This window comes from Rousettus aegyptiacus, unplaced genomic scaffold (assembly GCF_014176215.1).
Source record: "Rousettus aegyptiacus isolate mRouAeg1 unplaced genomic scaffold, mRouAeg1.p scaffold_m13_p_3, whole genome shotgun sequence".
In the NCBI taxonomy this organism is placed as follows: Eukaryota; Metazoa; Chordata; class Mammalia; order Chiroptera; family Pteropodidae; genus Rousettus; species Rousettus aegyptiacus.
Genome location: NW_023416306.1, coordinates 132,711,398 through 132,733,831, shown reverse-complemented (window position 1 = coordinate 132,733,831; position 22,434 = coordinate 132,711,398). Strand labels below are relative to the sequence as shown.

At 32.6% G+C, this 22,434-nt stretch overlaps 1 protein-coding gene across 7 annotated transcripts in view; it reads left to right on the top strand.

Annotated features, from left to right (window-relative positions):
- Positions 1 to 22,434, top strand: part of DPP8 (dipeptidyl peptidase 8) — a 50,736-nt gene that overhangs the window by 16,668 nt on the left and 11,634 nt on the right. For all 7 annotated transcript variants that reach the window (XR_004956246.1, XM_016141030.2, XM_036238820.1 and 4 more), the window contains 12 exons: positions 809 to 982; positions 1,783 to 1,951; positions 6,329 to 6,439; positions 7,590 to 7,718; positions 8,278 to 8,339; positions 9,885 to 9,985; positions 10,663 to 10,840; positions 11,698 to 11,857; positions 15,004 to 15,083; positions 17,504 to 17,656; positions 17,904 to 18,039; positions 19,123 to 19,268. Coding sequence is in view for 6 of the 7 variants with exons in the window: in XM_016141030.2 (XP_015996516.2) it covers positions 809 to 982; positions 1,783 to 1,951; positions 6,329 to 6,439; positions 7,590 to 7,718; positions 8,278 to 8,339; positions 9,885 to 9,985; positions 10,663 to 10,840; positions 11,698 to 11,857; positions 15,004 to 15,083; positions 17,504 to 17,656; positions 17,904 to 18,039; positions 19,123 to 19,268 (1,599 nt within the window). In the remaining variant the exon portion in view is untranslated. The remainder of the gene's footprint in view (positions 1 to 808; positions 983 to 1,782; positions 1,952 to 6,328; positions 6,440 to 7,589; positions 7,719 to 8,277; positions 8,340 to 9,884; positions 9,986 to 10,662; positions 10,841 to 11,697; positions 11,858 to 15,003; positions 15,084 to 17,503; positions 17,657 to 17,903; positions 18,040 to 19,122; positions 19,269 to 22,434) is intronic.

The following is a 22,434-nucleotide window of genomic DNA, read 5'->3' as shown; positions in this document are numbered from 1 at the left end:
TCAGAAATACTGAAAAAAGTGAAAATAATACCATAGCCACATGAATTAAAGATACAGTAACTCTTACATAAATTTCAAAGTTGAATACACCATAATGGATCAAAAAACTTTCCTGGATAAGGTTGAATTAGAGCTAAAGTTTTTGGATATCAGTTAACAGTTGGATGGATAGAAAGGACAATGGAAGAGACAAAGCCAGGAGGCAGAGCATCACATATTAGGTTTTACATTAGTGTTATGATCAACCTGACCTAGAGTTTTATTAGCATATTAGTAGATGTAGTAGAAAGATACTAATGATAGCTATTATTGAGAGCTTACTCTGTGCTGATCATTGTGCTAAACACTTTACATATTTTCATCCCAATAAATCTTCACAGAGCTGAAGCAGATGATTTATTACTATTTTGAAAATGAGGAAAATTACTTTTAAAGAAATTAAGCTACTTGCTCAAGGTCAAACTTCCAGCAAGAGTCAAAGCCTAGATTCAAACCATTTGACTTCAAAGTCTTTGCTCTTAACTGCATATAAAACTGCTGAGTTATATTTAGGTAATGTAGAAGATCTTGAATGCCAAACCAAGGTGATGAAACTTAATTCTTGTTCTCTAATGTATGTAATAATCATCTAGAGACCCTTTACCAAAAAATTTTTCAGCAGACCTCCTGAAATTAATCTGCTTAAAGTTGCTGGCAAACTTATACACAAAATGTAGACTCAATAATATTGGGAGATGCTAGAATTGCAGTGCTAAAAGCAAAAAGCAAGTTTTCAGAAGACTAACAGAAAATTTTTCTTTTGCATTAGGCAACACTAGACTATGGAATGTATTCTCGAGAAGAAGAGCTATTAAGAGAAAGAAAACGCATTGGAACAGTTGGAATTGCTTCTTATGATTATCACCAAGGAAGTGGGACATTTTTATTTCAAGCTGGTAGTGGAATTTATCATGTAAAAGATGGAGGGCCACAAGGATTTACTGTAAGTCGGTATTACTACTTGTTTAATTTATTTTGGGGTCATAAAGGTTATTTGTACCCAAATCAGAAAGGTGACTAAACAAACCAAAAAATTCTGTTTACCTATCAACTAAAATTTAGTCATAAAGATAAGAAATTTGGGTGTTAATTTTAAGAGTTAATAATTTTTCCAACGATACAATTTTTAAAATGCTAAAAACTCTTGCTATGTAGGAAGATATAGTAAAGGGCGCCAATGTCCACTTACTGTAATCACTGAGAAGGATTTGGGAGGATAATGTTATCGTAAAGCAATCCCTTTTTGGTTCCTTCAAAAGCTTAATAAATGGTTTTAATAAATGATTTTAAATGTTTGGATTTAGTTCAGGCAATTCTTTATGTTCTCTTAGAACTCTTCTTTTGATGGAATTGTGGCTTTTCTTACATTTTTATAAGAAACTATTTTATGTTGACAAAATTAATTGGAAGTGTTTAATGAATAAAGTATTCAAGAAATAAGTTTTTAATAAAAGTAGTTAATAAACAGTAAGTATTAAACAGGTTTGGCCAACTAAATTTATGAAGTGCTATTATAGTGTCTATATTTCTTCTCTTACCCTTAGTTTTCTAATTCACAGTAAAAAAAATTTAAATGAGTCTTTTCTTATAAATGAAGGCATAGGAAGTATATTTTTCTGGAGAGCAATTATCCTAGTTGACGTTTTATTTGGAATTATTATTCATTTTAAAGGAAGGGTGCTGGCAAATGAGTATATATGTATCAGCCTGATACTTGCCCTAAAATGTTGTTTATTTTTCTAGCAACAACCCTTACGGCCCAATTTAGTGGAAACTAGCTGTCCCAACATTCGGATGGATCCAAAATTATGCCCCGCTGATCCAGACTGGATTGCTTTTATACATAGCAATGATATTTGGATTTCCAACATTGTAACCAGAGAAGAAAGGAGGCTCACTTATGTGCACAATGGTAATGTGTAGTTCTCCAATTCTACTTTCCTGAGAAGTACTTTTCAAATGCAATTTTTTTTACTTACATTTTGAAATTGAAGAAAGCTGGGTGATCTATATATTTTAAATTCAAATCTTTAAAGTTAACAAAGAAAAAAGTAGAAAGGGTAAGTGATACGCACCACCTGTGTAATGCTGCTTGTTTTAATGTTCATTAACAGACAGCACAACAGTAGTACCTCTGACATGATTGTTCTTCTAGCCGAATAAAACTGCCAAAATTTCCCCAAAATTGTTCTCATTAAAACAAAATTTTAATTTAAAAAATAAATCTTGTTTTTGAGAAACAAGCAGAAAAACCTAATACTGTAAAAACTGTCTGAAATTTTTTTCTCCCTTTTTTGGAGACCTTACTTAGTTATTTTGTCATAATAGAAAAAAACAAAACTTTGTAGAACTGTGTATTGTGGAAGTATTTAATTTTTTTTGAAGTGACCATAATAATAGTAAACACTCCTGAAAGCATAGAAAAAATGTGGGTGTTTTTCTCTAAAGCTTTTATACAGTTGAAAGATGGGAAATAGTGTACTGCTTTTTCTTTGAACATCTGACATAGAACTTAAGAATAAACTCCGTAATGAAGGATGGCCATTCTAAAAATTGATTTGTCCAACTTTTGCTTAATTTAATGTTCACAAAGATGATTTATTGAGCATCTTTCTTAATAAATTATTCTAGAATGAGTGTATTGACCGCAGATTTTCATCAGGATAATCAGTATTGTAGGAGAAGCTTTTTCTTGAACAATTTACATTGTTAAACCATTGAATGGGGAGTCAAGAAATCTGTTCTAACTATTCAGTCGGTCAACAAAAATACATTAAGTTCCTGTCTGCCAGGCAATGTGGCAGGAACTAAAGATACGGAATTGAATAAGACAAAGCTCTGGCCCTCAAGGAAACTATATAAACAAATAACAAAACAGAATGATAAGAAGCAAACATAGGGTGGGTGTCATGAGAGCACCAATGAAGATTAGTGATCAGGAAAGGCTCCCCAAAAGAGATGACACCTAATCTGCTCTCAAACAATGACTACACATTAGCAGGTACACTCCAGGTGAGGGGGTCACTTGAGAAAGATCTAGATGCCGAAGGCACCATGGTGTGTAAAGAGTTATAAGTAGTCTGGTGGTCCTAAAGTATAAGTATGAGTCAAGAAGTAGGGAAAATAAAGCTGGCAGATGAGAAAAGCCAGAACAAGAGTAGACTATCTCACATAAATGAACATGGTCTTTATCATGATGTGGGGGTCCATTGATACATTCCAGCAGTTGAGTGTTGTGGTCAGAGTCATGTTGTAGATAAATTATTCTCAGTATTTTGTAAAACTTACATTTGAGAAGCACAAGACTAGACATCAAAGCTTGACTATTGCAACTATCCAGGTTTTATGGCCTAATACTAGAACATAGGATAGAGAAAAGGGAGTGGACTGGGGAAATTTTTAAGTAAAAAGTATGTATTTTGGTGTTAATTGGGTCTCCATTTGGGGTTGGAATCAGAACAGCTACCAATGACAGTAGAAAGATCAGGTCGATAGTAAATCTGGGTTGGAAATCTTTGCAATTTTTTCGTGCTTTCAACAAGCTTTGAACACTCACTATATACTAGTTATTGTACTTGAAGCTGGGACCACAAAGATTTCTTGATTAGGAGTCAAGAAACCTGTTCTAGCTATTCAGTCAATAAAAATTCTAAGTACCTGTGTGTCAGGCAATGTGGCTGGAACTAAGGATGCAAAATTGAATAAGAATTGAATATCTCAAGGAAACTATAGAATTAAGGCATTTTTTTAGACTATTTTTTTTCTGTATAATTGTTTTCCATGCAGGATTATTGTGGAGATTGGCAGAATTTAAAGTAGAAAGCACTGAAACCCTGCAAAATGCTGCAATAGTGTTTTTATTATTTTCTTTTCTGTACATATAGGTGTGTGGTATATTGTTTTCAGGATTAATGTAGTAGTTAAAAACACAATCTAGAGCCAGACTATTCAGTTTGAGTCCCACATCTACTATTTCTTAGCTCCGTGACTTTAAGTAAGTTATTTAACTTACCTTTTTGTTTCTGTATCTATAAAAAGGTTAATTAAGTTTTTTGCTCAAGATGGAGGGTTACTGCATATTACTTTGAAATAAGAAAATAATAAAAAGCATGTTAAAAAAAGTTTAATAGCATACCATCATAGGGTTGTTATGAGATTGTAATGAGTTAATATTTGTGAAGTGTTTAGGACAGTGTTTAGGAATATAGTAAATATTATGTAAGTGTTTAGATAGAATGATAAGTAGAGAATGAGCATCATCACTCTTATTCCCCTATTCACAATAGGTTTTCAAGAGAAAGTCAACTTTTAGATTTGTTTAGTCAATCAGTGTGTATATGTATGTATTCTCTGCCTAATATAATGAAGAAATTTAAAAGTAATATAATACCAGCCTCTACTCTCAAATGACATATCTTACTGGGAGAACAAGATGATACAATTTATTCATGTAATAAATAACTCGTAATAATTGAGATCTGTAGTAAGTGATAGAGAGATACAAATGAATGATACCAATTCTCACATCTAAAGGAGAACAAAATATAAGAGCACTGGTTTGGGCTATATCATTGATTCTAAAATTTTAAAAAATAAAAAATAAAACTGAAAAATGAGCTTAGTTTTCTTTAGCTTGATGATAAAACTCTTTTGGTGGCAAAAGTGACCTGAACTGACCTGAGGATATTTATAATCTTAATCCTACTTACTGTGCCAATTCGTATGTTTGCTGCAAAAATATTGGTGTATTTGATTACAGGGTATTTGATTACCCTGCTGGATATGGTACATAATTATATGGTAGATGTATAATATATGAAAAATCCCCCAAATTCCGAGTTGCAAGCACTTCTAGACTCAAAATTTTTGAGTAAGGGATTATTGGTTCAGACTGCACATTCATATCAGACAATAAGAAAATATCGATAAACAGTAATAATACATTAAAACTTGCCTATAACATTAAAATCACTATGAGATATTACTACTACACACCCAATAGACTGGCTAAAGTGAAAAGGATGAAGAACACCAAATGTTGGAGAGGAACTTTAATACATTGCTAGTAAGAATATAACATAATACAAATGCTTTGGAAAACTTTGTAGCAGTTTATCATAAAGTTAAACATATAACTCCCAGCCATTCCACTCCTAGGTCTCTATTCAAGAGAAATAAAAACCTACATCCACAAAGATTCTTAAACAAGAATAATTATAGCATCTTTCTTCATAATAGCCAAAACTTTGATGAATCTCAAAAGCAGACACACAAAATATATACTGTATGATTTAATTTATATGAAATTCTAGAATATGCAAAACTAACTTATGGTGATAGAAATCTTATCAGTGGAAACTTCTGGGCAGAAATGTACCTTGGCTGGGAAGAGGCATGAGAAAACATTCTGAACTGTTAGTATTCTGTCTTGACAGGGTATGGTTATAAAAGTATATGCATCTTTCAAAAATAAAAGGTACACTTAAGTTTTTGTAAATTATAACTCAGCTTTTTTAAAAAGCTTGTCCATAGTCTCACTATTTGGAGACAACCACATTTTAGTTTATATCCCAATACTTTTTAAAATACATATTTGTATAGCATTTTTATAAATGGAATCACAGTATACATAACATTTAATAATATGCTTTTCCTTAATTTAGGTACGTTGTAAGCATTTCTTCGTGTCATGAAATCTTATATAATTACTCTGATTTTATTTTGTTTTTAATGCAAAAGTTATCTTTAAACTATTTGCTGGAACCTTAAGTGTGAATCAAATCAAAGCTGAGTTGCTCTAATTGAATGAGAGGCAGAGGAAGGAAGAGGAACGGTTAATTACATTATCTGTAAAACCCATTCTAGGTCTAAAAATGTACTTCTCTGTGTAGGAGAGTTACAAATCAGTATGACTCTTTACGTATATATTTTTTTTTTCTGTGGTTCTAACTAAATGGGAAAATTATAACATTTATGGATCACATACTGTGATTCAGGCTTTGTTCTAAGTGCTTCATGTAAATTAACTCATAATTATGAATCTTCATAACTATAAAAGGTAGATTCTTAATCCCATTTACCATTGGAACACCTCAGTGAATTGAAATGGGGTGATTCGTACAAGGTCAGTCAGTAAATAATGGAGCCAAGGTTTGAATTTAGTCTATTTGGCTCCAGAGCTCATCACTATACTACAGCTTCCTTTCAGAACAAACTGAATCATTCTGCTTTGTACCTATGAAAAGATAGAGAACTTCCTGTGATAATTTTGCCTTTTCAATTTGTCTAGAGCTAGCCAACATGGAAGAAGATCCCAGATCAGCCGGAGTTGCTACCTTTGTTCTTCAAGAAGAATTTGATAGATACTCTGGCTATTGGTGGTGTCCAGAAGCTGAAACCAGTAAGGGAGTTCACAATAATATAGGTCAATTAAAATACTATGAGATTCAACTCCCAATTAGTTTAAATGCACAGATTCTAAATCCTGAATAGGAAATTCAGAAGTGATGAAGGTTGGATTCTATCAGTAATTATTTAGAATATACAGGCTGTATCCCACCATAATGAATTCTAATAAAAACAATTGTATTGTGGTTTAGTGGCTCAGATCCTTCAACTAACCTTGCCAGTTTTTCATCTAGAAGCTGTTTTTGGTAATGTTAGTGGCAACAGTGGTGGCAAAATAAAAAATAGCACACCTAAATGAGTTGTAGGATTGATGAGAGAGTCTGCATGAACAGATGGCCGAAGTAGTGTATGAATGGATCAGAAGAAAGGGCACAAATCCCTTTTCCTTGGTGAATTTGCAAGTATTTTACTGCCTGAGAAACCCTTCTGTAAAGCAATGGCTTTCAAACATGTAGACCATGACCTAGTTAGAAATTTGCTTTACATTCTAGCCTAATACACTGTACTTATACAGTAGGTATAAAACTGAAAATAAATTTCATTAAGTAGTACTTATCCTTATATATAATGTACTCATATATATTCTTTGTTGTATTTTTTAAGTGCCATTTATGATCCATTAATAGATTTCATGATCCACTAATGGACTATGGCTAGCATTCTGAACACTTCACTAAGGGACCATGAAAAATAATTATTTTTAAGCCATGTCTTAGATTTGGACATTTAATATGTAAAATATTTTATCATAAGTCTATTTGTTAGAGCAAAATTTTGATATGATTAGAGAAACCATTAAAAAAAGACTATATAAATAGTATTTATTTTATTATAGGAAATAATAGGAATATAATTAAATAATTTATTTTTCAATAAGGAATGCATTTTAAGGTATGCAAGGACCGAAGTCCTTTACATCTGTTTTCCTTATTTAAAAGAGTATCCTTTAGCCAGTAAAAATGGCTTAGCAGTAACTCACCTTGGTACTGCAATGACTAGTGATATTTTCATACATTAAAGGCACCATATTTTAAATATAAATTATTTTTCACAGTGGGAAATATAATACTAGAGGAATGGTCAGTTATGATTACTTTCTGGAATAATTCTTCTAAATTTTTAACATTTAAATTCCTTTTAAGCTCCTAGTGGCAGCAAAATTCTTAGAATTTTGTATGAAGAAAATGATGAATCCGAGGTGGAGATTATTCATGTCACATCCCCTATGTTGGAAACAAGGAGAGCAGATTCATTTCGTTATCCTAAAACAGGTACTATATTCCCTTGGCATTTAAATTCACTCATTTCTACTTTCCAAACAAGATTATCTCTGGAATCATCCAAGTATGGTCAGCATTGATCATTTACAGCCTTAGTAAGGTTGGGATGTTTATTAATTGACGCTGGAGTAGTTTTTTTTTTTTTTTTAACTACAGTCTGACCCTTTTTAATTATTTTCAAAGATGGGGAAGTGCACAAAACTGGTTATTCTGAGGAATGAATGAAAAGGTGTCTCTGCTAGGAAATAGAGATTTTTAAGTGCTTATGTCTTTAATAAATTGGTAACTTTTTCCCATTTTTCTGTTTATAGCATTTCAATTATAAAGTGATACAGAATTTTTCTTCTTTATTTCTTACTGACTCTTGACATTTTTTAGCTTTTTTTTTTTAATACCCTTAAAAACTATGAATTTGTGATAGAGTTCTGAGATTCTTATGCAATAAAGCTCTGACTGTACAATGTTTCTTAAGTGTAAAGAGGATTGATCTGGCAAAACTAATTTGAATAGTTTGGGATAGACACTACTATTTATTTGTCTCTTTCTAAAGGCACAGCAAATCCAAAAGTCACTTTTAAGATGTCAGAAATAATGATTGATACTGAAGGAAGGGTAAGTATAAAATGTTGTTGACTTTTCATGTCATTTGACTAGTCAGTCTAATAAAGATCTTAGATATACTTTTTTATTTTTTGGACTTGTTGAATTTGCTCAGACATGATTTCAGGTTGACCTTATTTTTTGAAAACTTCGTGCTAGTTCCCAAAATAAAAATATGAGGCCATGCATATTTATCACTCCTTTCCAATAATTTCTGCTCTTTGCCTTTGTTAATTCTCTAGATCAGTATTTTAAAAATACTGATTATCGACTGGTGAGTTACCTTCTGTGTTGGATATATGTCTTGGTAAATTAAATATCCCATATTTCTCTTGTAATGCAGTCCATTTGGACAGTCAAACGCTTATAAGCTAAATGCACACAAGCTCGATTATAGATTTAATTGAGATTTTTTAAAAACAGCTTTATTGAGTTACAAGTCACATGTAATACAATTTAAGATGGCTTTTAGTATGTTCACAGAGTTGTGCAGCCATCACCACAGTCAGTTTTAGGACATTTTCATCATGATAATTTCATGTAAATGAAATCATACAGTGTCTAGTCTGGTTTATTTCACTGAGCATGATGTTTTCAAGCTCCATTTGTATTGCACCATGTAGCAGCACCTCATTACTTTTTATCATCTATTAGCCCATTGTATGGATATATACCACATTTTATTTATCCATTCATCAGTTATGGACATTTGTGTTTTTTCCACCTTTTGGATATTATGAATAATGCTACCATGAATGTGTGTGTACAGGTTTTTGTGTGGGCATACGTTTTTATTTTTCTTGGTTAGATACCTAGGAATAGAATTGTTGGGTCATAGAACTGATGTTTAACCTTTTGAGGAACCACCAAACTGTTTTCCAAAATGGCTGCACTATTTTATATTCCCACCAGCACTGTATAAGGTTTTCAATTTCTTTACATCCTTATCAACACTTGTTACTTTTCATCTTATTTATTATAGCCATTCTAGTGGGTTTGGCGTATCTCACTGTGGTTTTGATTTACATTTTCCTGATAGCTAATGATATTGAGCTTCATTTTATTTGTTTATTGGCTATTAGTATTTCTTCTTTGGAGAACTGTCTATTCAGATCCTTTGTTCATTTTTTTAAAAAACTTTTTAAAATTGTGTTGACTAGATTTTAAATAAAAAATGTTTGCTTACCTAGGGCTATTTCACTAATATATTATGCAAATAGTATTTTAGGCTAAAATATAAGGAACTAGGGACTATTATTTTTTGTAGATACTAAAGTCTAAAGTGGTTAAAACTTAACTTTTTCCAGTTATTATCAAGGGTTCTGTTAGTATAAATTCAGGGGCAAAGACTTTTAGACTGTGCTAATTCTGTGTTTTTTTGGCATAAAGAGCACAAGTATCAGTAACCCACAACTTGCAGATTTTGCTATATCCTGCATGCCTTTTGTAAATACTTAAGTCTGAAAAAGTATATGTTATTAAAGATAATGCTTTTAGTAGACTAGTAAGTTAATTATTTATCTAAGTTTTTTATAACTAGATTCCTTTTTTTAATAGATTATAGATGTCATAGATAAGGAACTAATTCAGCCTTTTGAGATTCTGTTTGAAGGAGTTGAATATATTGCCAGAGCCGGATGGACTCCAGAGGGAAAATAGTGCGTATGTTAAATTGTCACCTCTTTACAAATAATTTAGGATCCAGAACTATAGAAATGTCTGTGCTATTATTAGATTTTCCTTTCAGTTGGAGCTGCCTTCACATATAAATTTGTAGTGTAGTTGTTATGCACAAAAATTTTTTCCTGAACTAAGTGGACTTGCAGATTTGTAATCCTATAAGCATAGGTGCATTGCATTTTAATTCTGTCTCTTACTTAGCCATTCATGGTTTCAAAGTGTTGTGGTTAAAATAGTATGACTTTAAGGCTCACATTAAGTGCGTATTTTTTAAATGAATTTAGGCAGAAATATCTGTAGAGCCTTATGTGAAGATGATTATGTATAGTTCTGTATCTAATGTAGACAACAGGAATTTTATGAGGCTGGCATTTTCTCCCTAAAGGGAGAAAACAATTTCAGAGGCCATCTGTGATTTTGAAAATTTAAAGAAAAGCACTTTTTAAAACTCCATTCAAGATTAACTTTGATAAATAAGTATAAACTAATACTTTTAATTAGCTGTTTGTAAATGATCATTTAACATAATACCAAAGCAGTTTTTTCATAGTGATTACAGAAATAACTCACAGGTACTAGGGGACAAAATAGGGAACTATTCATTTTCTGAGAGCTTGCTTTATTTTTGGTACTTTTCTCTTATTTGTTTAAATAGTGCTTGGTCCATCCTACTAGATCGTTCCCAAACTCGCTTACAGATAGTGTTGATCTCGCCTGAACTGTTTATCCCAGTTGAAGATGATGCCATGGAAAGACAGAGATTCATCGAGTCAGTGCCTGACTCTGTGACGCCACTGATTATCTATGAGGAAACAACAGACATCTGGATAAATGTATGCCCGTTCTCCTGTTCTTGGTTAAATATTTTCTCAAAATGCTAAAGCAAATTAAGTTTTACAGCAAACTATCAAAATGAATTTTTAAGTCCAAAATGAGAATATTATTTCTTAGTTTTAACATTTCAAATTGGAATGATGGTTCCGGAATGAAAAGGTTTATAGATGGAAAGTAGATGCCATTGAAATGACATCTCTCTGGCTGCAGATTTGCCCTTTTTTGGGACATATCAGGTATTGAAAACAGCCTCATCAGTGCCTGTGAGAGGAGAGTCTAGAAAGGACTTTCTCTTTTGAGTTGGCAAACTATACCAAAATATACCAGTTTGGGATCGAATTTTGCATTTTCCAATTTAGTGGGAGAAACTTAAACAGATATGAAATAAATAAATCCAGCTCACTCCTTTGCTGTATATAGGCCTTATAAGATTCACCTAAAACAGATGAACATGTCCTTTCCCTTCAACTGGTAAAATATTTCTCTTGGAAACTAATAATAAAATAAAATGCTGGAAAAAAATATTTCTCGGAAAAAAATTTTTTCTCATTTCTATGATAAGATTTTTATCATTAAACTATCGCAAAGGATTACAGAGCTGGTGAATAAGAAAAAGGTTTTGGTCATTTTTTCTCCATTTATGAACATTTATTTCTCAATGAGTGAAGTCTTTGACTAAAGTAAGACAAATCTGAAAGTCCCAGGCAAAATCTATAATTGTAAATATACCGTAGCCTCTAACACTGATAGTTATTTATTCTTGACTATGTTTATCAAGTAATTCTTTCTCTAGCTTAATTTGTTTATGTAGTATTTTCGTTAATGTATATAGTAAATTAAGCTATTCATTTTACAGATCCATGACATCTTTCATGTTTTTCCCCAAAGTCATGAAGATGAAATTGAATTTATTTTTGCCTCTGAATGCAAAACAGGTTTCCGTCATTTATATAAAATTACATCCATTTTAAAGGAGAGCAGATATAAACGATCCAGTGGTGGGCTGCCTGCCCCAAGTAAGAAATTCTTTTTTTTAAAAAAACAAAAAATGTTGGTGGCAGAAGGTGGGAGGGGCAGGGTAATGTAATGTCTCTTTTGTGTACTCTGTAAGCGTCAATACTTGCTTCATTAAACTCAATACATAAGTTAAACTAAAATACAAATGCATGCGTAAAAACAGAACAGAGGTATTTTGTTTTGTTTTTATGAGTATGTTCATTTTAATACTTGCAATACCTTAATTGGAAATTTATATTCTAGGAGTTGTGAGTTGGCATCCACTTTACTAACTTGACTCCAACCCATAGAACAAAATTCTCGATAGATTTATAATAAACTGTTTAATAGTGGATAATCTCTGGATAGTGGGATTACTTAGTTTTACTTTCTACTTTTATGTTGACTAATTTTTAATTTGTTTAAAGTGAACCCATATCATGTTTAGATTTAAAATGCTATTTTTAAAATGTTATATAGTTATTAGATATTTTTAGATACTAGATGTTTTTTATACTGTCGCCATCTGCATTGAAGTTAATGTATAGTTATAGCTCTTCAGATTCATACAATTTTGTTGCCCAAAGTGAAATAAATTACATACTATGTCTGCTGAAGTTAATTTCTTTTAAAGAGTGATGTTTTCCTTCTGGTAAATGTAATACAGATTGGATATATAAGCCTATAAAAGGTAAAATGGTACTTTGAATGCTTGAGGATTTTTTAAAAATTGAATTAATGGTTTTCTGCTTAAGTAGTTTGTTTTGGAATAGTAGGCACTTTATGATGTTATGTTAGATACTTAACTGCCATTTGTAACTTAACAGACTCAACATAGCCTTTAAAAAAAAAACTGGTAAACTATAGCTAACAAAATTTGTCATTTAAAGCATTTTTAAGTGTACGGTTTAGTGCCATTAAGTATATTTATATTGTTATGCAACCATCACCACCATTAATCTCCAGAACTTTTTTCATCTTCCCGAACTGAAACTACCTAATAAATAATACACAATTTAGTAGAAAATAAATAACTCTTCATTTCTTTCTCCCCCTCAGCCCCTGGCAACCACTTTCTATCTCTCTGAGTTTGACTGATCTAGATACCTCATTTAAATGGAATTGTATAGTATTTATCCATTTATAACTGGCTTATTTCACTTGGCATAATGTCCTCAAAGTTCATCCAGGTTGTAGCATGTGCCAGAATGTCTTTCCTTTTTAATGCTGAATAATACTCCATTGTATATATGTATCACATTTTTTTTATCCATTCATCCCTGCACAGACACTAGGGTTGCTTCCACCTTTTGGCTATTGTGAATAATGGTGCTATGAACATGGGTGTACAAATATTTATCTGATCCTCTTTTGAATATATACCCAGAAATGAAATTGCTAGATCTTATGGTAATTCTATTTTTAATTTTTAAAAGGAACCATTATACTCTTTTCCATGGCAGCTGCATTGTTTTACATTCCATTAGCAGTGCGCAAGGGCTCCAATTTCTCCACATTCTTGCCAACATTTGTTATTTTCTGGGGGATTTTTTGGTAATAGTGAGTGTGAAGTGGTATGTCATTATGGTTTTGATTTGCGTTTCACTAATGACTAGTGACATTCTGCATCTTTTCATGTGCTTATTGGCAATTTGACTATCTTTGGAGAAACGGGTATTTGAATCCTTTGCTGGGATTTTAATTGGGTTGTTTATTTTTTAACATGACCTTTAAATATCATTCTTTTTTGGGGATAAATGAGCTCAGTCTTAGGACCTGCAAAGTAAATACTGCCTATGACTTTGCTTCTTTCCTTTTCCTAATTTTTTTAAAAACAGGTAAAACCTTATATATCTAAGATAGAGAATTTCTTCCCTGAGAGCCTAAGTTTAACTTGGCCCATAGTGTGAAATTGTCTTACCTGTGTTCAGAAGTGAAATTCACTTATGGAATTCCAGAAAGTTTAGTGACGAAGACTGGTCAGAGAGCTGTGAATAGTAAATAGTAGTTAATTAAAACAGTATTTGGGGGACAATAATAAAAAGCATAACTTAAAATGTTTTACTCTAATTGAAGGATGTAAGAAGAGCTGTTACCTCAGTTAACATTCATCTCAGAATGCCTAGGCTCTGTTCCTCTCACTGTCTATTTCTGGGCCCCTCAAATTATCTACCTGTTTTTTCCCTTTCCCTCTTTTTTTTTTTTTTTTTTTTTTTTTTTTTTTGTCTTTCCTGCTCCAGGTCTTCCTCATTTCTCTTCATGTCCACTTTATTTTCCTCCTCCTTTCACTTTTCTTCCTTAAGGGGCTATGATATGAAACAATACTTGAGATATATATATATTTTTTAAATAATATTTTCTGGCCATAAAATTTAAAGTACTAAGTTAATTTTTTGTACCTAAGAAAAGAAATTAAGTCAATTTTTTAAAATTTGAGTGAGACCCCTGTACTATCTCATCATCTTAGCCTGCCCTCAGCTGCCATTTCCCACAGCCGTAGCTAGCAGTAACTAGGCAAAGAGAAATAGTTTCCATTTTTTAACCTCTTCCTTAGACCATTGAGAGCCTCACCTACCAAGACAGAATGTCATAAAGACAAATGGGGCATGTTGGCATTTACTATGGTAATACCCAATTTATTTTTGGCAAATGAAAAATAATGGCATTAAAATTTCCCTTCTGTGACTTTTTAAGTGGTTTGTTGGCATTTCTAGAACAAATACCTTGTTGACCCATTAGATATCTTTGTCTCCCCTAAGGTCTAAAAGTTTTTTGAGTTCTTTTCTGGCTTTGCCATAAAAACATATTTTGCAGTTTTTACTTTACTTGCATGGATCATTCCATCATTATTCCAGAGTATTATGAGGACTCATAACTTGGAGGTTTTTTTTAAACTGTGGACTTTTTTTTATTATGGTGAAATTGACATAACATTAAATAAATTAAACCATTTAAAAATGAACAGTGGCATTAATATATTCACACATTGTGCAACTACTACTTCTAACTACTTCCAAAACATTTTCATTACCCTAGACATAACTTGAAATTTTAAATCTACTTTTTTGGGGGGAAAAAAGTTTAGAATACTGTTTTTTATTGTTTCATTTGCTTATAGTCTTGTATAAAGTGAATAATGCTGAATTATAACTATATTTATCTTTAGGTGACTTCAAGTGTCCTGTCAAAGAGGAAATAGCAATTACCAGTGGTGAATGGGAAGTTCTTGGTCGGCATGGCTCTAATGTATGTTCTTTTATTCTATTAATATGTTTAGTCACCATCTCCTGTGTATGCAGTAATAAAAATCAGTAGTACAACTTCACACGAACCCAGTGTTTTGAAAATGATAAGAACTCAAGTTGTTAGAAAGGAAGAATCTTAAGGTATAAATCTCACCCATTTTATAGCCCCGATATTAGATGTATGCTGGTTACCAAAGGTCACCATTTTCAGATACAGTGTTGCTACTTAGTAAGGAAAGGACTGGGCCGTACTTCTCCAGTGGAACAAGTCCTAAATTAAAGAGTTTGAGAATTACTTTTAAATCTCTTATAAACTACTTGTGTCATTTCTACATTAGAAATTGCATTTACTACTACTGAGATAGTGATTCTTTCATTCACCTGTATCTTATTTCATCCACCATCTGCAAAAAATGGTAAACATTTATACAGAACATAGATTGATAGAGAAAAGGAGGGAAATCCACCCACTGTTTGACTTTCAGCATTTAGCTTTCTGTAGTAATTCAGTGAATTTTAATTTTTTTTCTTTTGCCTTTCATAGTACTTTATATTTATTTCAGCATTCAGTTAGGTGGTCAGTTTCATGAGATCTCTAAGAATTCCACCTATTATATGTGTGATACATAGTTAAGTTGATGTATGTTACCAAGATTATGTTGAAGGCCTATGGTTTCCTCTCATTGATTTGGAAATTTATTGAAGGATTGTGTATACTGGCTACTAATAAGAGTCACTTGTAATCCCCAAGGTAATCAAAGAGAAAGAATAAAGATCCAGGTCCCAGGTTTGTTTTCATTGGTAAAAACTTTATAGCATAATAGGCTACCTTTATAGTCTAATTTTCACTGAGAGTCTCATATGGCCTTCTAGTTATATATCCAAATATATTTTTTTTTCTGTTTAGGGACCTTGGATATTATTGTCACCTGAGAAAAATCTTATGGAATTCTAAGTTCTGATAACAAAAAATTACACTAATGTAAATTTCATGCTGTGTAATGATTGGATAATACTGAGAGAACCCCAAAATTTTTATTTATGCAAATCTGAACCTTATTTGGGCAACCATTTTGTGTATCTTTTTTCTTCTTTGTTTATGTCATGCCTATTTATGTACTATGTTTGTGCCTGTCTTTCTTACTCTTCTATATTCCCCTCTATCCTTGCTTTGTTTTTTTTTAAGTTATCTTCCCCCACCCCCCGCCTCTACTTTTGCCAGTGACCTTGTTCCCATGCAAAGATGTCTAATGGCAGTAATTGGGTAAAGATATGAGACTTTTAAGGCTATGTGCTGCTTAGTTTTGAGGGGTGGTTTTTCAAAGTATGGTCTCTGGACCAGCAGCAGTTCATCACCATCACCTGGTAACTTTTTGAAATGCAAATTCTTGGGCCCACCCCAGATTTCCTGAACTAGAAACTGTAGTGGTAGGACCCAGCAATATGTTTAATAGCCCGTCAGGTAATTCTGATACATCTGTAGAATAAAGTAGTTACATGAAACAGAAAAGAACCATTATAGATGGGGGTAAAGAATTAACGAGTTATTTTTCAGTTTTGAAATGCCTGACTCCCAACTGCTAGAACCAGTACCAACCTTTCACATGGTATTAACACATACCTGTGAAGCTTCATGAATATTTGTCCTATCTTCCATATCACTTGTACCCTTTCCAGATATGTTGTATAGGACTATGTAATCTTAGCTGTGTTTATTTCTGTATCCATGTGTGCTAAAAATCTTTAACAATGAAGAAGAAGCTTCCTGGAGAAAATGTAGCATTTAGAAGTACTTGCTTTTAGAATTGTATCTGTGTTTTCTTTAGTGTGTAAAAGAATTTGATTTTATTAAATTTTGTTTGAATAGACTGGTAAAAGATTTTTATAAAGAAGAATAACAGCCATTTCATTAGAATGTAGTGATTCGGAAAGAATATTATGTGAATTCATCTGTGAGTTTACTTGCAATTGAGTTCAATTATTCCCCAGTCCAATAGATAAAAACACTTTTACAGATTTATACAAAAGACCAAAAAGTACTGCCTAAGATAATACGGTACTGAGAAATACACAGGATGCTAAAATTAGGCTCTGTTAAGTATGCATGAATAGTTGACTAAGCTGCAATATAGCTATTATTTTTTCCTATAGAGGGTTGTCATTTTAATTGGTAGGAAACTCTACTAATAGTGTACAACTCTATCTAGTGTCCTTTTTCCTTCTGGACAGGATCTGTTCTTAGCTAGGTATAAGTCATAAACAAACCAACAAGTTTATTAACATCGGTGGAAATTTTTTTAAAAGGAACCACAAGTCAAAGGGTGACACAAATGATTCTAAATAAAATTAGGTATTGTTGGTCGAATTACTGACCTTGCCAAGGTCATACTAGCACTTATTTTTATATTGTTATTTTGACAGATCCAGGTTGATGAAGTTAGAAAGCTGGTATATTTTGAAGGCACCAAAGACTCTCCTTTAGAGCATCACCTGTATGTGGTCAGTTATGTAAATCCTGGAGAAGTGACAAGGCTGACTGACCGTGGCTATTCTCACTCTTGCTGCATCAGCCAGGTATTAGGTCTCTATTTGAAAAGGGTTTCCTGTCATGTAATACTCTTTTTGAATAATATGAAATTGACCTGCAGAAGTTTGATTCTCTGTGGAAAAATTTTAAAAAATTTAGCTTTAACTTCTGCATTGTATATGTACATAAATGATCGGGCTCTTCTTTTCCTAATATAGCATCAGTGCAGATGTAATAGCAGATAACCTTTGTTACTTTTCCATGGGAAAAAGTAATTGTTTCTCTTCTTTCTAGCACTGTGACTTCTTTATAAGTAAGTATAGTAACCAGAAGAATCCACACTGTGTGTCCCTTTACAAGCTGTCAAGTCCTGAAGATGACTCAACTTGCAAAACAAAGGAATTCTGGGCCACCATTTTGGATTCAGCAGGTACTCATTTCCCTGAACCTGATTTTAAGTAGGATTAGTACATTAGTGTGATATGTCCACATTTCCTGAGCAGAGTCTTCATCTCTCACCACTGCCTGTTTCTGAGCTGCTGGGTTTCAGGTTGATCCCACCCCTCCTGTACTATCAACTACTGAATAATATGGATCACCTCCCACTGCAGGCAGGAGCAGGTCTGGAAGACCTTTTTGAAAATATGATTAATATTGTCAGTATATCAGCTAAGAAACCATTTTTTAAGGGAATAACCAGCTGGTAGCTTTCTTAAACTTTTAAAGCACTTGGAATAGCTGTCTGAATATAGGATCAAAGACTCACTCTATATGAGAGTAAAAGCACTGCAAATTATCTATTTTTAAAATTCTTTTTTCAACATAAAGAATGGACTGATTTTATTTATCTTTTAAACCACTTTATCCCCCAATTTTTTTTTCCTGTTAAGTATTCTCACACATTAAATAACTGCTAAGGGGTTAACAATTAATATAAAACCACAGGGTAAAGGTGCTTTTTAATGTCCACAAGCAGAATTTGTAGTATAGTGATGATCTCTGCCCATGGTGATGATCTCTGCTTAGACTATAATATCCTCCAATATACACAGACTTAGGATAGATCTGTATAGTTTTGGTAAACCAAAGACTGATCATAACTTTCTTTTTTTCTGGATTCTGGTTGAGCTTATTCTCTAATAATCAAAACAAATGTTATTTGAGCACCTGCCATGAACATGTTAAATTAAGTTAAATTTGTGCTTCCAGTTTCTAATCAGGTATATGTGTTAACCATAAGTTATACCGAACTGAGTTCTGCATGTAAATACCTCCTAGCTTCCAAGGATTATTCATAATATTCTGTATCTATTTCTGAAGCAATTTGATGCTCATTAGCTTTTCTTTTGTAAAGATAAATGTTCTTGCTTAATTTCTTTCTTATGACCTGCAAGGGGGATGGTCAGTTATTTGTGTGTAAGGTTGCGGGTTTATGGTATCTTTTCCTTGCTCTCAGATTACAGAGCTCTCATAAGAAGGTCCCTTACAAACTCTGTATGTTATTTCCTTGCAGGACCTCTCCCTGACTATACCCCTCCAGAAATTTTCTCTTTTGAAAGTACTACTGGATTTACATTGTATGGAATGCTATACAAACCTCATGATCTACAACCTGGAAAGAAATACCCTACTGTACTGTTCATATATGGTGGTCCTCAGGTGAGTATATTTTATTTTTTATATGTATATATATATATTTTTTTAAGTGATCTGTTTTTTTAAACATCTAGACAGTCGTTTAAGATTTAAGCATTGTTGGGGCTCCGCTGTTAAACTCTGACTTATGATGTTTTAATTATCCAGTTTTGAATTTTAGGAAGCTGGGTCTTGTTAGATGGCTAATTTGTAAATCAGCATCATTTTCCTAATTTCCATTGAGGACTGTAAGTGTCATGGGGAATAGAATATTCATGTCAACAAGTAAATGTTTTGTTTTCTGTGTAGAGAAACATGTTTTGAGAATGAAATTAAATAATTAAATATCTTGGTAAGTAAAAAGTCTTCAAAGATATTTTCAGAAAGCTTTGGTAGTCTAACGAACTCCTCCTCTTTATTTTAAGGATATATCTCAAGCAGACTAGAATACATTTATCAGCTAGTTTTTTGTATTAAATATTAGCATCTCAGTATTAAGTACATTCTACTGACTATCAAAATAAAGTATTTTGGGTAGATGAGTTGGTTAATTGGTAATTTTTTTAAATGTTTATTCTTGATTATATGTCTTACATCAAGCCCTTAAAGAAATTAGAGTATAATTATGCTGTTTTTACAAAGTAACTCTTGGACTTAGTAAATATCCTTTATACTTAAACCCAATTTTTCAGTATCTAAAAATGTATCTAGATGTCAAGTCATCTAAAAGATAAACACAAAATAACTACATAAACTGCAAACTCAGCAACGATGATCTAGTCAAGTTAAATCACTTTGCCATTATTGTGTTTTATAAACAAAACATTAACAATTGTATTATATCATCTATACATAAATCATGAAAAAGTTAAATTAGACTTTTGTTAAAAACTTGAAGTCAAATCTTCGTAAACTATAAAAAAAAGGCTTAATACAAAGAAATTCAAAAGAGAAGTTACAGAACACTCTCAGAAGCTTTATACGTTTTGTTATATTACTTAGATATTAAGGCTAAGTAAGAAGAGTGTTTCTCCTTTCCATGAAGGAATGATATGTGAGATATGTGAAAAATACACTATAAAAACCATTTGATTTATCTAGATTTTAAAACTAAAGGACTCCTTATGTTAGTAATTAAGTTTAAAAAGTGTAAGCCAAATGAAAAGATGCTCTGTATCACTAATCATTAGGAAAATGCAAATCAAAACCACAGCGATAACACAGAGATACCACTTTAGTGATATATGCCCCATTAGTATAGCTATTTTAAAAAAAAAAGGGGGGAAATAACAAATGTTCGCAGGGGTGTGGAAAAATTAGAACTCTCATGCATTGCTGATGGGGATATGAAATGATCCAGTTGCTGTGGAAAACTATGGCGTTTCTTTAAAAAGTTAAACAATTACAGTTTAATCTAGCATTTCCATTTCTGAATGTATACCCTCAAAGAATCGAAAGCAAAGACTTCAACAGACACTTGCATACCAGTGTTTATTGTAGCATTACTCATAGCAGCCAAAAGGTAGAAGCAACCCATGTGTTTGTTGACAGATGAATGGGTAAACAAAATGTGGTATAAAATAGAATATTATGTAGACTTAAAAAAAAAAGAAGAAATTCTGACACATGCTATAACAGGGATGAACCCATAGGACATTGTGCTAAGCGAAATAAGCCAGACACAAAAGGACAGATATTCAATTATTCCACTTGTATGAGATGCCTAGTATAAGCAAATTCATAGGAACAGAAAGTAGAATAGAAGTGTCCAGGAACTAAGGGAGGAATAGGAAGTCGTTGTGTAATAGGTATGGAGTTTCTGTTTGGGATGATGAAGAGTGCTGGAAACAGATAATGGTGATGGTTCCACAACAGTGGGAGTATACTTAATGCCACTGAACTGTATTCTTAAAATAGTTGAAACGGTAAATTTTATGTATATTTTACCATAATAAAAAGAAGTATTAGGCAGTGCAATTAAAACAAAAATGGTTAATTCTTTGGAGTTCTTTATGAGTACGACTGTACTTTTTTACACTTATAGAAACAATTTCTTTCTCAAAGTATTCTCTGGAAACATTCAAATTTGGTGATGCCACAGGAGAATCCGGTGTTTGGTTTGCAGGGAGATTTCCCCAGGAGACTATGTGGTAGAATGCCTCTGGCACTTCAGCCCACTGGGAAATCAGTTAATCCTCTTGTTTGATGCCTCCATCTGGCTTAATTATGAAGAGGATCCTTAATATAAGACCAGATCTTTGTAATGGCACACAATAGCCTTGTGAAATTTGAACAAAGTGGTCCAAACCATGTTCTTTTTTGGTATATTTACAGGTCAAAGTGCTTCAGTTCATAACACAAGGTCAATTACTTCGTCACTAAATATAACAACATCTGTAGTCAAACAAAACTAAAATCCAAGAAAAACAATATCTCCCATTAAAGTCATAAAGGCTTATTTAGTTCTTTAAACTCTTCATTGGTAACAGCTCTGTGTTTAAAAATGTTTATTTGACAAATATTTATTACGCTTCCTATGTGCCAGACATTGCTCTGTAAATATAAATGTACAAAAGATCAGGTTAGGTGATAATAGGACAAAGGTTTTGAAGAATTAATTCCGAAGGAGACTTTTGAATTCTCAGTGCCAGAGGTATTATGTCTAACTATTTTCTTCCAGAAGTAGTAGGCCTCCAGCCACCAAAGGCAGAAAAACTGGCTCTGGGGGAAAATGTTCATATCAGGCATTTGAGACCATCTTCTGTGCCTGACAACAGGTAAAAAAGTGAAGTAGTTTTCTTTAAATGCTCATATTTGAGTTCTTCTGTGCCTACTACTTCTTTTTTCAGCTCCCTCCCTTAAAAAAAAAAAAAAAACCTTTGCCCACCAAAAATCCCCCTTCCCCATGGTAGGAAGGGAAAAAAACATCATTCCCCTATCTCAATTTTTCATTCATTCATTCATTCGGCAAATAGTTATTGAGTTCCTATTATGTACCAGTACTATTCTAGACAGTGAGGATACCACAGTGAACAAATTAGACTAATATCCTACCCTCATAGAGCTTAATGAGGAAAATAATAAGTAGAAAAATACATAACTTCATATAATGAAAGTGTTATGAATAATTGGTTGGAAAGAGGATGACAAAGTGACTAAAATGGAAGTTCTGATAAGAAGGTCAGGGAAG